The 15,684-nt window shown below is 35.9% G+C and overlaps 1 protein-coding gene across 2 annotated transcripts in view; it reads right to left on the bottom strand.

Moving 5' to 3' along the window:
- The window catches only part of TBC1D15 (TBC1 domain family member 15), an 82,741-nt gene that overhangs the window by 8,748 nt on the left and 58,309 nt on the right, over positions 1-15,684 (bottom strand). Inside the window, exons 11-14 of one of the 2 annotated variants that reach the window (XM_057741668.1) lie at positions 10,500-10,616; positions 4,952-4,992; positions 937-1,036; positions 96-193 (exon numbers count right to left, since the gene is read on the bottom strand). In XM_057741668.1, coding sequence (XP_057597651.1) covers positions 96-193; positions 937-1,036; positions 4,952-4,992; positions 10,500-10,616 — 356 coding nt within the window. Of the gene's footprint in view, positions 1-95; positions 194-936; positions 1,037-4,951; positions 5,053-10,499; positions 10,617-15,684 lie in introns of both variants that reach the window. The other variant, XM_057741667.1, reaches the window with a different exon arrangement.

Raw genomic sequence — 15,684 nt, forward strand, 5'->3', positions numbered from 1 at the left:
TCAATCAGGGTATTATAATCCACTTATACTCTATAGATACAAAATGTTTCTTTCCATAAAAAATATTACATTTTTACAATAATTTAAGAACTTACCTCCCACAATCGAAGAATATCTAGAAAACTAAATTCCCTTTTAAATCTGATTAAAAGCCATCTGAAGCAAAAATAAAGGTATCCAGAGTCCTGGGATTCTACACAGAAAAAAATATATATATGGCTTACTCTTATGCTAATTATCTCAGAATACAGTGACCTATTTCAAACTCAAATTTTTCTATTCATCTTAGGCTATTAAAAGTCCTATAAATTTAATTGTCTTCTACTAATTCAAGGAAACAATTCAAATTTGCAGGCTAACTTTTTTAAAAGAAAACCACCAAATAACAACAAATACAGTTGACCCTCCATATCTGCAGGTTCTGAATCCATGAATTCAACCAATCATGAATGCAAACTATGGGGGGGGGACTTCCAGAAAGTTCCAAAAAGCAAAACTTGAATTTGCTATGCTTAGCAACTATTTACATAGAATTTACATTGTATTTACAACTATTTACATTACAGTTATATTGTGTTAGGCATAATAAATAATCTAGAAATGATCTAAAGTCTACAGGAGAATGTGCATAGGTTATATGCAAATACTATGCCATTTTCTGTAAGGGACTTGAGTATCCTTGGATTTTGGTATGTGGGTGGGGGTGGGGTCCTGGAACCAATCCCCCACAAATACTAAGGGATGACTATAATTCATTTTATGAGTAAACTGTTCTAAAGCAGAATTATATAAGGACAATTTGGTCCCATACTTTTATTCCTCAGAGGAACCCAGGCAACACTGGTAGAGTATATATGTCTTTAAAAGGGTTCTTTACATTTTTTCTGAGTATTACCCTACAACTTGCTGGGCACAGTTTTGTTTCACTAAACTTACCTAAGTAACTGCAAAATCCACTGTCCAACAATCGAAGTAAGGTACTTAGCTGAATTAGCTGGGTCTTCATACCCTGCATTTGTTCTTCAAAATTTTGATGCTTTAAAAAGAAATAAATGTTATCACATAAGTTATATTTAATAAATATTTTACAGTACATAATCACTGATAACTATGCCAAAAATATAATGACAAATGCTGGACTTGTACCACACTGGTTATATTTTAAAATCACAACTAATTAAAATGCTAAAGCAACATTAAAAACAAGGGAAAGAGAATCTTAGTCTCAAATTAAGGATTATTTTTGCCCACTATTCATTTCTTTTAGATAAAGAATAATGCAGAGACAGCAGGGATAGACTGACTGATATACTTATTTCTTATGTCAAATAAGAGACTTGGTGAAAGGAACACACGTTTGGAAAACAGACTTTTATCAAATCAATTCATTGTTAAATATTTCTTCAAATTAACATGAAATAAAATTAATTTTAGCTTTAACATTTATTTCATGTTAAAGAATAGCTAATTATTTCTTAGATTTGATTATATTAGGGAATCTATAAAGTTAAAACCATTTTCATGACAGCACTAAAACAAACTATACATTTTGCACTTTAAATTCTCCCATAAGTGTAAAGGCTATATGATGTGTGATACTGCAATAGACTGCATACAGGAGCAGATATGAAAGTCAGCTGTGTTCTATTAAACTAAATAACTAAACATTAAAGAAAATGAAAAATGGAAAATAATCCCTCTTCTCAGTAAATTTTGTTTTGGAAGAGTTATTTTTCATTAAAAAAAATTTATGTATTCAAGGTATAGCAGGTTTACTGTTATTTTTTAATGAATTAATAAATAAATACTTACAAATTTCTTAGACTATGTCAATAGATATAACCCACGTAAACAAAAGCTCTTGGAACCCCTGATAATATTTAAGAGTGTGAGGGGTTCCTGAGATCATAAAGTTGGAGAACTACTGTGGTTTACATGTTTTAAATAATCTTTGAAGTTGAGTAGATTCCCTACGAACACTTCAGTCAAGGTTTGGGGGTGGGGAGTGCACCAAAGTAAATGAGAGGCTTCTTAGATGATTCTGATCACTTTAATTCTCATGTTCTAACCCATTTACGGTGAACTACTGCCCTAACCTTTGTGAAAAGCCTAAGAACAACATCCCCCCCTCCACACACACACACTTCTTTTTAGTTTTTGAGACAATAATAGTGCTTTATCAGAAATATCTATCTGATTAGAAACCATTTATTCTCGGTAAAAAAATAAGTAAATAAAAAATAAAAAATTAAGTGCTACTGATTCTCAATAACTGGTTTCTCTTTAATGATTTAAATAGTTTAATAAGTGAATGAAATAGTTTAATAGACTAACACAAGCCTTTGGGACAAAGTTTCTTCACATTTCCCACATGGAACTATAAGGGAAAGGCAGAATTAACTCTTTGGTTAACAGCACAATTTTTGTTGTGACATGGCCAAAAGCTAACGTTGGTTTGGAAGTACCCACATGACATAGCCACAGCCACCCACTACTATAAAAAGCAGCACTCCCAAAATGACAGAAGCCAACTTCAGCAAAGTAGCTACTCCTGGAGAAAGGGAAATGAGGTCAACAATGGATATACAAAGGGCTTCAAGTGTAACTTTAAATAAATATATGTGTGCATACACGCATATGTAGGCATGTATACATCTACATATATGTACATATATAGATGTATGTATATATGCGTGTATATATATGTGTGTGTGTGTATACATATATATGGAAGGGGGGTGAGAAGGAAGGGTGAGACAAAAACTATATGGCAAAATGAATGGTGACTATAAGACAGTTCATTAGATCATTTTGCAAATAGTTCTATAACATTTCGATAACAAAGTCTGTGCCTAGACGTACATTAGATGTGAATAAATATCAACAAAAGTAAACCTACAGATACTGAATTCAGCCTCACTAAAGTAGTAAAAACTTACATGAAATAAATCTGTAAAACAAAAAGAAGGCATCAAACAGCAGCACAGATCCAAGGACACCAAAACAGTAGCAATGCAGTAAAAAATAACTGTGCAGATTATTTTGATTGTAACTTACTGCCCTTTCATTCAAACATCATGAAGCAAAAGATGCAGTAGACAACATATTAAGAGATCTTTTTAGAATAAAGACTAGAAAAATCCCCAGACCATTCTCAATGGAAAGGCAAACAGAGAACATTTACTGTGAAAAAGACAGAACAAAGAACTTGAACCTTCATACACAAAAATGACAAATAGACTGTGAAGTGAATATTACAGATGTTCAGAAAGTAGTCTTTACATTTGAGACCTAAATACATGCACACACATGCATGTATGTATTTGGCACCACAAGCCAATATATCTGAACATGCCAATATTAGCTCAGTTTTATGAAAACTATTACTGTAAAAAACTAAATGCCGTATGTTTGTGCTAATTCTTGGAATTCCTACTATAAGCAGAGGTCTAAACTAAGCACTGGGGAAATATTCATGTGTTTATTCTACAAAAATCTGTTGAACAAAAACCTTATGTCAGGCATTAGGAAAATTCTGGAAGCATATCAGAGAACTAGTTAAACGAAGACATGACCCCTTTATCAAGGAACATACTAGTTCTAGTGAAAAGAGGATAAACAACAAAAACACAAGGAAAGCAGACAACAGTTTTTATACAATTAGAATCAGTTGTACAGACCTTTATAACAAATGCCTCAGGTTTCTAGAGCACTTGGGAGTAAATGGAACTAAGAAGGCAGGTAAAATCAATCAATCAAAAAGGTAAGGAATACAAACTATGTTATTATCGTATTACTGCAATTAACAATCCTTCCAAATAATCCAAAAACATTAATTCATGGTAAAGGACTATATAATTTGAATATTTACTACTTTAATAGTAAAAGAATATTTTAAAACTATCAAATCTTATCAAGTATGGAAAAGAACTAGGCGAAGTGGAGGATGAGTTGGAACCAAGGATAAGAGACTTGAGGAAATAGGTAAAATTGGGACAAATTAGAGAGGGAAATAAAAACAGGCAAGCAAGAGAGGAAGAACAGAAGTAATCAAAAAACAGAAGTAATCAAAAAATTTCACATCTGTATCCCAGACTCTATATCAGAGGGAAACATTTTATATGATTGCATATTCTAATCTTTATTCCTTTGCAAGCAAGCCATTTCAGTATCCAATTATCAAGGCCCAGCATCAAGTTTATTTATTTTATTTCGAAACAGTACAGTGACCTATGTAGTCAGGTCTCTGGATTTCATATGTTTTTATCTGCTCTTTGCCCCTTTGCCTCCCCCGCCCCTTTCTAATAGATTACTTGAGAAGACTGTTCTATTTTATTTTCCTGTTAATACTCTCTCTGTACTATTGTCCTAGAACTCTGTCGCTAAGATATATCAATGATAATAGATAAAATGTCCCTTATAATAACATGTACATATAGACACAGTTCAACTCTAATAATCACATGCTTATGAAAAAACTAAGAAAGTGTCAACATTACAAATAGTTCAAACACATCTGGAGAAAAATCAGCCACCATAATGACAAAATACAAAATGTTCACAAAAGGTAAGGATATTACTTGGCATGACTAAGCTTTATCTCTGAAACAGATGATATGAAAGTTCAACTACTTCACAAGAACTGAATTCATCAATATTCTATAATGACTCATGGTTCTTCTGAAGATCATAAGCATTTACCGATATTAAATCCTGATTATTCCTCTTCTACAGGCACTTACTGTCTACTTTTTGTATCAAAAACAATACCAGCATTTCCAAGCCTCTTGAAAAGGCTATTTAAAAAAGAAATGAACAAACAACACAGAGCAATTTTTTTAAGTTCTACCATAAACGGCTAAATATAAACATCAATCTTATATAATAAGATTATTATACAACTAAAATTTTCGAAATTAGTTTGATTAAAGGAAGGAACCCCTGTTCTTACCATTTGGTTCATGTAGGAGGCAAAGCACCAAAAGGCATCCACTTCATTTTCCATCACATATAAAAGAGGGGAAAGTAAGTCACTCATTCCTTGCACATATCCTAAGAAGAACAGAAAAAACTAATCATATCTCTAAAAACCTAAGCTTTATGTAACCATCTGTGCATATCACCACCATGTCACTTAAAGTCGCATCTTTTTTTTTGGTTTCAGAAACTGGTACATACCGACGTTCATAAACAATGAGGAGGAAATCTAGGTGAGAAAGGTGAGTTGTTTTAGACTGAGATGTCAACCAAATAAATAACTGTTAGTATGTGTCTTAGTGTAGATATCACCATCAAGAGAGGGTAATATTATTAAAAAATAACATGCAAAAAGCATTATGATAAAGAAGATGGGTGAAGGGAAACCCAGAGGAATATCAAATTTAAGAGTACCTGCTCAAAAAAGAGTTGTGAAGGAATAATCAAGAGGTAAGGGGGGAAAAACAAGGGAGAAGAATGTTGTAAAAGTCAAGGGGAAGAAAGTTACAAGGCTACAGTAGTCAACAACACCAAACTGCCATGAATGAGCCCAGTAAACTGAGGACTTTTAAAAAGGGTTCAATTGCTTTAGCAACTTGACATTGGTAATCTACACAAAAGGAATCACAACAAAATTACCTCTTTTAAATGGTCGTATTTATGTTCTCTTTTTTTCCTTTTGCTGTTACTCTATACCCAACCAATGGGCTTAAACCAGCCAATATTTTGTACCTAAAACTACCATTTTAACCACCTTTCTCTTGTGGTCTTATAATTTCTCAGTCATGACACTAATTTGTAGCACTTGATTAAAAGAAAAAGTGTAAAGTTAAAGAATCAGGCCCCTCACTTAAAAAATGAACAAAAAGTCTTGGTTTTGCTTTTCACATGACCATGTCAAACATCTTTTTTAGTTCCATCTTATAAAATTCTCAATTTTCTTAACTGTTTTACAATTAGATTTCAGACTTAAGATACAGATTTTTGAATCAACAAAGGGACAAAAGCTCTTACTAAAAGCCTTTACACATACATATTATCATTTGACTTTGCTAACTTTTGTACATTTGTTAAAGTTACATAGAGACTTTTTTTCCCAATGACAGCTTGTGAAGTCTGTTGAAAACATAGTCTTTCACTTCCAGAACCGAAACTTACATTCTTATCATTCACCAAAATCTGTGCACTGAAGCCATTTAAAACAGTATATAGTTTAAAAAGGGACAGGATATTTCTGCTAGAAATTATACACAATTTTACATCGCTCTTCCTTTTTGGAAGAAAACTTTAAAAATGGTCCCAGGAAGCATGTAAGCCAAAGTCTCTTGAGAAAACTCAGATTAAAAGTATAACAGAGAGAGACACTCAGTTCACTTCAGGATCTCCTTACAAATAAATGTTTAGCTCTATCTGCTCTTAACCTCTACCCTATCATCTACTGCTATGCCTAAACCCTCCCAACCTCACTATGCCGACACTATACTTTGTGGAAAAGTATGGCTCTACACACATTAGCACATAAAACCCCCCCAAAAAAACCTGGGTTCCCGTGGCAGGCAACCAGTTATTACAGTACCCAAGAATGGAGTTACAAAGACATTCAGAGAAAAGTGCTAGAAAAAAATGGCATACAACATGATACCTAAATGCAAGCATTTATACAAATTTATTGCAGATGCTTTTTTTAAAAAATAATACACACTTGTGATGATTAATTTTGTGTGTCAACTTGAGTGGGCCACAGGATGCCCAGATGTCTGGTTAAACACTATTTCTGGGAGTATCTGAGTAGGTGTTTCTAGAAGAGATTAGCATTTGAATTGGTGAACTGATTAAAGCAGATGGCCCTCAGCAATGTGAGTAGGCATCATCCAATCCACTGAGGGCCTGAACAGAATAAAAAGATGGAGGAAGACTGAATTTCCTCTCTGCCTGGTTGGCTGAGCTGAGACAGCATTTTGCCCTCAGTGCTCCTGGTTCTCATGCCTTCAGACTCACCACTGGCATCTACACCACTGGCTCTCCTGCTCTCGGGCCTTTAAACTACACCACCAGCTTTCTTGGGTCTCCACCTTATAGGGCAGACTGTGGGACTATTCAGCCTCCATAATCACATAAGCCAGTATATTCTAAGAAATCTTTTTTTTCTTTCTTTACTTCTTTCCCTGACTAATGCAACACTTTTAAGAAATGAAAAAGTAAGTTAGAAGGAAGACTAGATTGTTATCAGAACTTTCTTATATGGCAAAAGACACAGTGAAAGCAATGACAAACATAAAGCCTAAACCAATTAAATTAAAGCATGAAGGAAATTTATGTGAATTCAACAAAGTGCAAAAGAGGTACTACTTTACTGGGTCTGACTACATATAGTCTATAGTAGAAGTATTTCAAAGTGTGCTATTCAAAAGATTTACAAAGCACCTTTCCTCTGGGGAGAAAAGTACTTTATGATAAAGTTATAATGAATACAAATTTCTAAGAAGCTAATTTAATCCTTTAAAGTCTTCAGCTTTCACACGGGGTCACTACCATAAAGTTTTAGTTAAAGCAACCAGCAGTCAAATTAATCTTCATATTCTTATTGCTTTTAATCTATTTCATTTTATACATGACGTTCTTTGGGGTATGTCATGAGTTGTGGGTGTGGAATTAATGTACAAATTCCTTTTAACTAAAGAAAGATTAAAGCTGTTTAAATTAGCAATCAGTGACGCTCAGATTCTGCACTAATGCTGACTGATGTACATCTTAATCAGCACTACTACAATTTCTGAAGTTGTTCCCCAAAATTATTTTCATAGCAAAGTTGTTTCAGTGAGGAGGTATGAGAAATGAACTCTTTATCATCCTAGTGTACACATTCTTAAAGAGAAAAGAAAAATCATCTATAAATAGGTCAACATTCCAGGTTAACTGAAGCATACTCGGTTATTAGTTATTAGAGTATCAAATTTTTTTTTAAATCTTGAGAGCTGGGGGGGCTTCCTTGGTGGCACAGTGGTTAAGAAACCACCTGCCAACACAGGGGTCACGGGCTTGATCCCTGGTCCGGGAAGATCCCACAGGCCAGGGAGCAATTAAGCCTGTGCGCCACAACTACTGGGCCTGCGCTCTAGAGCCTGTGAGTCTCTACTGAGCCCACACGCCGCAACTACTGAAGCCCACGTGCCTAGAGCCGGTGCTCTGCAACAAGAGAAGCCACCACAATAAGAAGCCTGTACACCGCAACGAAGAGTAGCCCCCACTCTCCACAACCAGTGAAAGCCCGCGTGCAGCAATGAAGACCCAACACAGCTAGTAAATATAAATAAATAAATAAATAAATAAATAAATAAATAAATAAATAAATAAATAAATAAAATTATTTAAAAAAGAAAATCTTAAGAGTTGGAAATCTTTTTTTTTTTTTTTTAACCAGACACTCTCCTCTCCTACCTTCTTACATACAGTATTTTGAGTATAATCTTTTATTCCTTATTCAGGATCATGATTATGAACATACACTATAGTAAAAAAAAAAAAAAGATACCTCCCACAGAAACATCTTAGGTGTAGTGTCTGCACTAACTATAAATTACTCTTCCTTGAATTCTTCTGTCTGCTTTTGGTAATTTTTGTCTTCTTCCTCACTATTAATGACACTATATTCAATACAAATACACCTATACCTCCTCTGCAGGCTAAGAAGCCAAACAAGTCAATATAAAAGAATCAACTATAAGAGTAAATTTACAGCCCAGATTACTTTGCTATGAGTAAAAAGCAAGAAATTTGGTCCACTACTTTATGAAAACTACCCTGGCTTCTCCCAAGACCAGAGTTCTTAATAAAAAACCTGGGTATTAAGTATTTGACTAGAAAGAATGTGGAGTTAATAGAGACAAATGGAAACAGAAATTTATCCAAATAGCTAGTCTGGGACTCAGTTTCCGAAAAAACTGAGCACTAGGGAACTCCTTCTGAGAATAGGCATTAATTCCTATCTCAAAATTACCATCTGAAAGTACAGGGCAATGCCTCTTGTTCCCTAAGACAGAAGCCCTATTCCCTACAGTGGTAACAGAAACTAAAATGGCAATGGGTCATGATGCTGAATGTGTAGAGGTAAGAATGCCAGCCTGAAATAAAGACCTGGTTCTCTACACCCAGTCCAATATTTACTATTTGTGCAACCCTGAGTCACTCTCTAAATCAATACAACCTTACTCATAAAGTGGGGATTATTTCCGCACTTCTTCAAAGGGCTTCTAATAGAATCAAAATTGAAATTCAAACTGAGTATGACAGCACTCTGTAACCTGAGAAGCACTATACTAATATTTTCAATGATCCAATTTGAGGCTCACTATAGGTGTGATAGACAGGACTGGCTACATTTCACATTTTAAAGAAGAAATCTGTGATATTCAACTACTGTCACCAGAGGGTGATGCCTCAAGGTCCATAACAGAGTTTATCTCTTTCCCTAACTTACATTGCAAGAATCCAAGAGGAATTCACATAGATACAAACAGTGAAGAAAATGTACCCATAATTCAAGGTTCATTTGGGTTTAATATGACAAATACCCAATTACCTTCTCCAAAAGATGTCTCAAGCTCTATTAAGGTAATCTGGAAAACATCTACTTTCACTATCCTCTACTTGGGAGTCACTAACATCAGTAGGCAACTCAGAAACTTTTCCATTCTTTATACGTATCTAAAGGTTGATGCTTAGAGAATTTATTGGTCCTTTAAAGAAACAGCCTCAAGTTCTCTTGTCCCTTAAAACATCCCACATGCTCACCACCAACCTGTCTTTCCAACCCATTCTTGGTAGAAAATGGACTAACCAAGAGAAGAGAGTAAAGTTCCACGTGCTCCAGATAATTATCTGCACCACTTGTCTATAATATCAAATCAGCATTTTTCTTCACAAGGGATAAAGCATATCAAAAGAGGTTCCAAACTTTCTCAATTCGCAGTACCCTTAATGCCTCAGGAATTTTTTCCCAAGACATCCCTAGGCTCAAAAATATTACTAACATTTCCATTTATTAAACAGACCCAAACAACTTAATAAATACTTAAATATCCTATGAATTTAGCACCTGTTGGGCACTACACTACTTCTCAAACCTTGGAATTCAATTCCTCGCCTATTTTCACACAGTATTTGCTTATCAAAGCAAGGCCAAAAACTCTGCTTTGTAAAAATATAAGTTCATCAGAAGAAATTTGGTGATCTAATCTGAAACCCTGAACTACTCATGCTAGTAGTTGGAGCAGTGTCCTACAGATGTCACTATATTCTCCTCAAATATTTAAAACATCCCACATTCCCGAGTTTCCTGCAGCAACCCAGTGCTCCTTGGTGTACAATTTGGGAACCACAGCCTTTTAAGTTTCCAGTCCCCTGTGGAACAACCCCTATAAAAACTAGGCCACTGAACTATTTACATGTGTCTAACAGGTTAATAAATTTAAATTCTAAAATAAACATATATCTTTAAATTAGGATGTTAGAGGAGAACTTACCTAAATCAAAATCATACATACAGTAGGTCATCAAAATGTCATGAAGCAAAATCAACCCTGGATTATCTTGGCCTTCATAAAACTTGTTTGTTCGATCTGTTCTGTTAACATCTTTTTCTGAGGAAGAAAATCATCACATATTTGAAAACCTTTAGAATAACAAATTTTTATAAAATGCATATCTTACAAGTACAGCATTATTTTTCTTATTAATTTTACTCTCTTGCCAAGCTTTTAATAAAAAAATTCATCAAATTTCATTTCAGATATGTAATAAAGTAACATTTTGGAATTTTTTTCCAAAGTCAGTCCACCTCCTCTTGGGTATATTTTTTAATATTCTTCAATTTTTATCTAAACATTGAAATCTTTTAATTGAATAGTAGGAAATACTTTCCATTAATTAAAACCAACACCAAGTAATAGTTCATATTAGTTAGCAATAAAAATGCCAGTCATGAATGCATGTGATAGGCAGTAGTATTTGAAAACAAGAATGAAAAAAGTTACCATGCAATCAAGTGTAATCAAAGAGATTTGTTTCATTCATAATTGCTCCATTCATCATGAAAAGTACTGTCAACTTCTTTGTCATGTTCCATAATCATCTTTAGGACAAATTACTTCCTTATTCTCAATATACATTATGCAGTTTATATATTATTATAAGCAATCTATTTTCATTTTGAAAAAAACAAAACTCCACATTTTTTCTGGAAATGATTTTAAGACATTAAAACCAGATCTGGAAACATCACCGGGAGTGTATCTCAAGTTGCACTGACAATTCAATTCACAAACACTGACTCTCTCCTGCGAGAACACAGGAATCACAACTACCTGCTGAACAACCATCAACAGGAAGACACTGGAACTCACCAAAAAAAGATACCCCACATCCAGAGACAAAGGAGAAGCCGAAATGAGATGGTAGAAGGGGCACAATTGTGTTAAAATCAAATCCCATAACTGCTGGGTGGAACTCACAAACTGGAGAACAGTTATAACACATTAGTCCACCCACTGGAGAAAGGGTTCTGAGCCCCACTTCAGGCTTCCCAACTTGGGGATCTAGCAATGGGAGGAGGACTCCCCAGAGAATCAGACTTTGAAAGCCAGTGGGATTTGACTGCAGGACTTCCACAGGACTGGAGGAAACAGAGACTCCACTCTTGGAGGGCAAACAAAAACTGTGTGCACACCAGGACTCACAGGGAAGGAGCAGTGACCCCATAGGAGACTGAAACAGACCTACCTGCTGGTGTTGGGGGGTTGCCTGCAGAGGCGAGGCGTGGCTGTGGCTCACTGCAGGGATGGGGATGCTGGTGGCAGGGGTTCTGGGAAGTGCTCACCAGCATGAGCCCTCCCAGAGTCCGCCATTAGCCCCGCCAAAGAGCCTGTAAGCTCCAGTGCCTCAAGCCAGACAACCAACAGCCCCACCACCCATCAGCAGACAAGCAGATTGAAGTTTTACTGAGCTCTGCCCACCAGAGAAACACCCAGCTCTACCCACCACCAGTCCCCCACATCAGGAAGCATGCACAAGCCTCTCAGATAGCCTCATCCACCAGAGGGCAGACAGCAGTAGCAAAAAGAACTATAATCCTGCAGCCTGCAGAACGAAAACCACAGCCACAGAAAGAGAGATAAAATGAAAAGTCAGAGGACTTTGTACCAGATGAAGGGAGAAGATAAAACCCCAAAAAAACTAAATGAAGTGGAGACAGGCAACCTTCAGAGAAAAGAATTCAGAATAATGACACTGAAGATGATTCAGGAGTTTGAAAAAAAAAAACTGGATGCAAAGATCAAAAAGATACAAGAAAAGTTTAACCAAGACCTAGAAGAATTAAAGAACAAACAGAGATAAGCAATACAATAACTGAAATGAAAAATACACTAGAAGGAACCAATAGCCAAATAACCGAGCCAGAAGAACAGATAAGTGACTTGGAAAACAGGATGGTGGAAATCACTGCCGCAGAACAGAATAAAGAATGAAAAGAAATGAAGACAGCCTAAGAGACCTCTGGGACAACATTAAATGCACCAATATTCACATTACAAAGAGGTCACAGAAAGAGGAGAGAGGAAGGATCCAAGAAAATATTTGAAGAGACTATAGTTGAAAACTTCCCTAACATGGAAATAGCCACCCAAGTCCTGGAAATGCAGAAAGACCCAGGCAGGATAAACCCAAGGAGAAACATGCCAAGACACATAGTTATCAAATTGACAAAAATTAAAGACAAAGCAAAATTATTAAAAGCAACAAGGGGGAAACAACGTACACAACAGAACTCCCATAAGGTTAACAGCTGATTTCTCAGCAGAAACCCTGCAAGCCAGAAGGGAATGGCACAAATATTTAGTGATGAAAGGGAAGAACCTACAACCAAGAATACTCTACCCAGCAAGGATCTCATTCAGATTCGATGGAGAAATCTAAAGCTTTACAGACAAGCAAAAGCTAAGAGAATTCAGCACCACCAAATCAGCCCTACAACAAATGCTAAAAGAACTTCTCTAAGTAGGAAATACAAGAGAAAAAAAGGACCTACAAAAACAAACCCAAAGGGACTTCCCTGGTGGTGCAGTGGTTAAGAATCCGCCTGCCAATGCAGGGGACACCAGTTTGATCCCTGGTCCAGGGAGATCCTACGTGCTGTGGAGCAACTAAGCCCGTGCTCCACAACTAGTGAGCCTGCACTCTGGAGCCTGCAAACCACAACTACTGAGCCCATGGGCCACAACTACTGAAGCCCACACACGTAGAGCCCATGCTTCACAACAACAGAAGCCACCTCAATGAGAAGCCGGTGCACCACAATGAAGACCCAACTCTGCCAATAAATAAATAAATTTATTAAAAAAAAACAATTAAGAAAATGGTAATAGGAACATACATATTGATAATTACCCTGAATGTAAATGGACTAAATGCTCTAACCAAAAAGACACAGACTAGCTGAATGGATACAAAAACGAGGCCCATATATATGCTGTCTACAAGAGACCTACTTCAGACCCAGGGACACATACAGACTGAAAGTGAGGGGATGGAAAAAGATATTCCATACAAGTGGAAATCAAAAGAAAGCTAGAGGAGCAATACTTGTATCAGATAAAATAGACTTTAAAATAAAGAATGTTGCAAGGGGCTTCCTAGGTGGTGCAGTGGTTGAGAATCCGCCTGCCAATGCAGGGGACACGGGTTCGATCCCTGCTCCAGGAAGATCCCACATGCCGTGGAGCAACTAAGCCCGTGCGCCACAACTACTGAGCCTGCGCTTTAGAGCCCGTGAGCCACAACTACTGAGCCCATGTGCTGCAACTACTGAAGCCCACGTGCCTAGAGCCCATGCTCTGCAACAAGAGAAGCCACGGCAACGAGGAGACCACGCACCACAACGAAGAGTAGCCCCCACTCACAACTGAAAAGAAAGCCCGTGAAAAGCAAAAAAAAGACCCAACACAGCCAATAAAATAAATAACTAAATTTATATTAAAAAAAAAAAAGAATGCTGCAAGAGACAAGAAAGGACACTACATAATGATCAAGGGATCAATCCAAGAAGATATAACCATTATAAATATATATGCACCCAATATAGAAGCAGCTCAATACATAAGGCAAATGCTAACAACTATAAAAGGGGAAATCTACAGTAAAACAATAATAGTGGAGGACTTTAACATACCACCTACACCAATGGACAGATCATCCACACAGAAAATTAATAAGGAAACACAAGCTTTAAATGACACAATAAACCAGCTACATTTAATAGGTATCTATAGAACATTACACCCAAAAACAGCAGATTACACGTTCTTCTCAAGTGCATAAGGAACATTCTCCAGGATAGATCACATATTGGGTCACAAATCAAGCCTTGGTAAATTTAAGAAAATTGAAATCATTTATCAAGCATCTTTTCCAACCACAACACTATGAGATTAGAAATCAATTACAGGAAAAAAACTGTAAAAAACACAAACACATGGAGGCTAAACAATACACTACTAAATAACCAAGAGATCACTGAAGAAATCAAAGAGGAAGTCAAAAAACACCTAGAGACAAATGACAACGAAAACTCAATGATCCAAAACCTATGGGATGCAGCAAAAGCAGTTCTAAGAGGCAAGTTTATAGCAACACAATCCTACCTCAAGAAACAAGAAACATCCCAAATAAACAATCTAAACTTACACCTAAAGAAACTAGAGAAAGAAGAACAAACAAAACCCAAAGTTAGTAGAAGGAAAGAAATCATAAAGATCAGAGCAGAAATAAATGGAACAAAAACAAAGAAAACAGTAAAGGTCAATAAAACTAACAGCTGGTTCTTTGAGAAGATAAAAATGATAAACCTTTAGCCAGACTCATCAAGAAAAAGAGAGAGAGGACTCAAATCAATAAAATTAGAAATGAAACAGGAGAAGTTACAATAGACACCACAGAAATAAAAAGCATAAGAGACTACTACAAGCAACTATATGCCAATAAAATGGACAACCTGGATGAATGGACAGATTCTTAGAAAGGTATAACCTTCCAAGACTAAATCAGGAAGACACAGAAAATATGAAGAGACCAATCACAAGTAATGAAATTGAAACTATGATTAAAAATCTTCCAACAAACAGAAGTCCAGGACCAGATGGCTTCACAGGTGAATTCTATCAAACATTTAGAGAAGTGCTAACACCCATCCTTCTCAAACTCTTCCCAAAAATTGCAGAGGAAGGAACATCCCCAAACTCATGCTACAAGGCCACCATCACCCTGATATCAAAACCAGACAAAGATACTACAAAAAGCGAAAATTACAAATACAATAAAAACAAAACAAAATAAATAAAAATTAAAAAATAAAAAAAGAAAAAGAAAAAAAAGAAAATTACAGACCAACATCACTGATGAATTTAGATGCAAAAATCCGCAACAAAATACTAGCCAACAGAATCCAACAACACATTAAAAGAATCATACACCATGATCAAGTGGGATTTATCCCAGGGATGCAAGGATTCTTCAACACATGCAAATCAATGATGTGATAGAGACCATATTAACAAACTGAAGAATAAAAACCATATGATCATCTCAATAGATGCAAAAAAAGCTTTTGATAAAATTCAACACCCATTTATGATAAAAACTCTCCAGAAGGTGGGC

Source organism: Hippopotamus amphibius, chromosome 7 (genome assembly GCF_030028045.1).
Source record: "Hippopotamus amphibius kiboko isolate mHipAmp2 chromosome 7, mHipAmp2.hap2, whole genome shotgun sequence".
Taxonomy (NCBI): Eukaryota; Metazoa; Chordata; class Mammalia; order Artiodactyla; family Hippopotamidae; genus Hippopotamus; species Hippopotamus amphibius.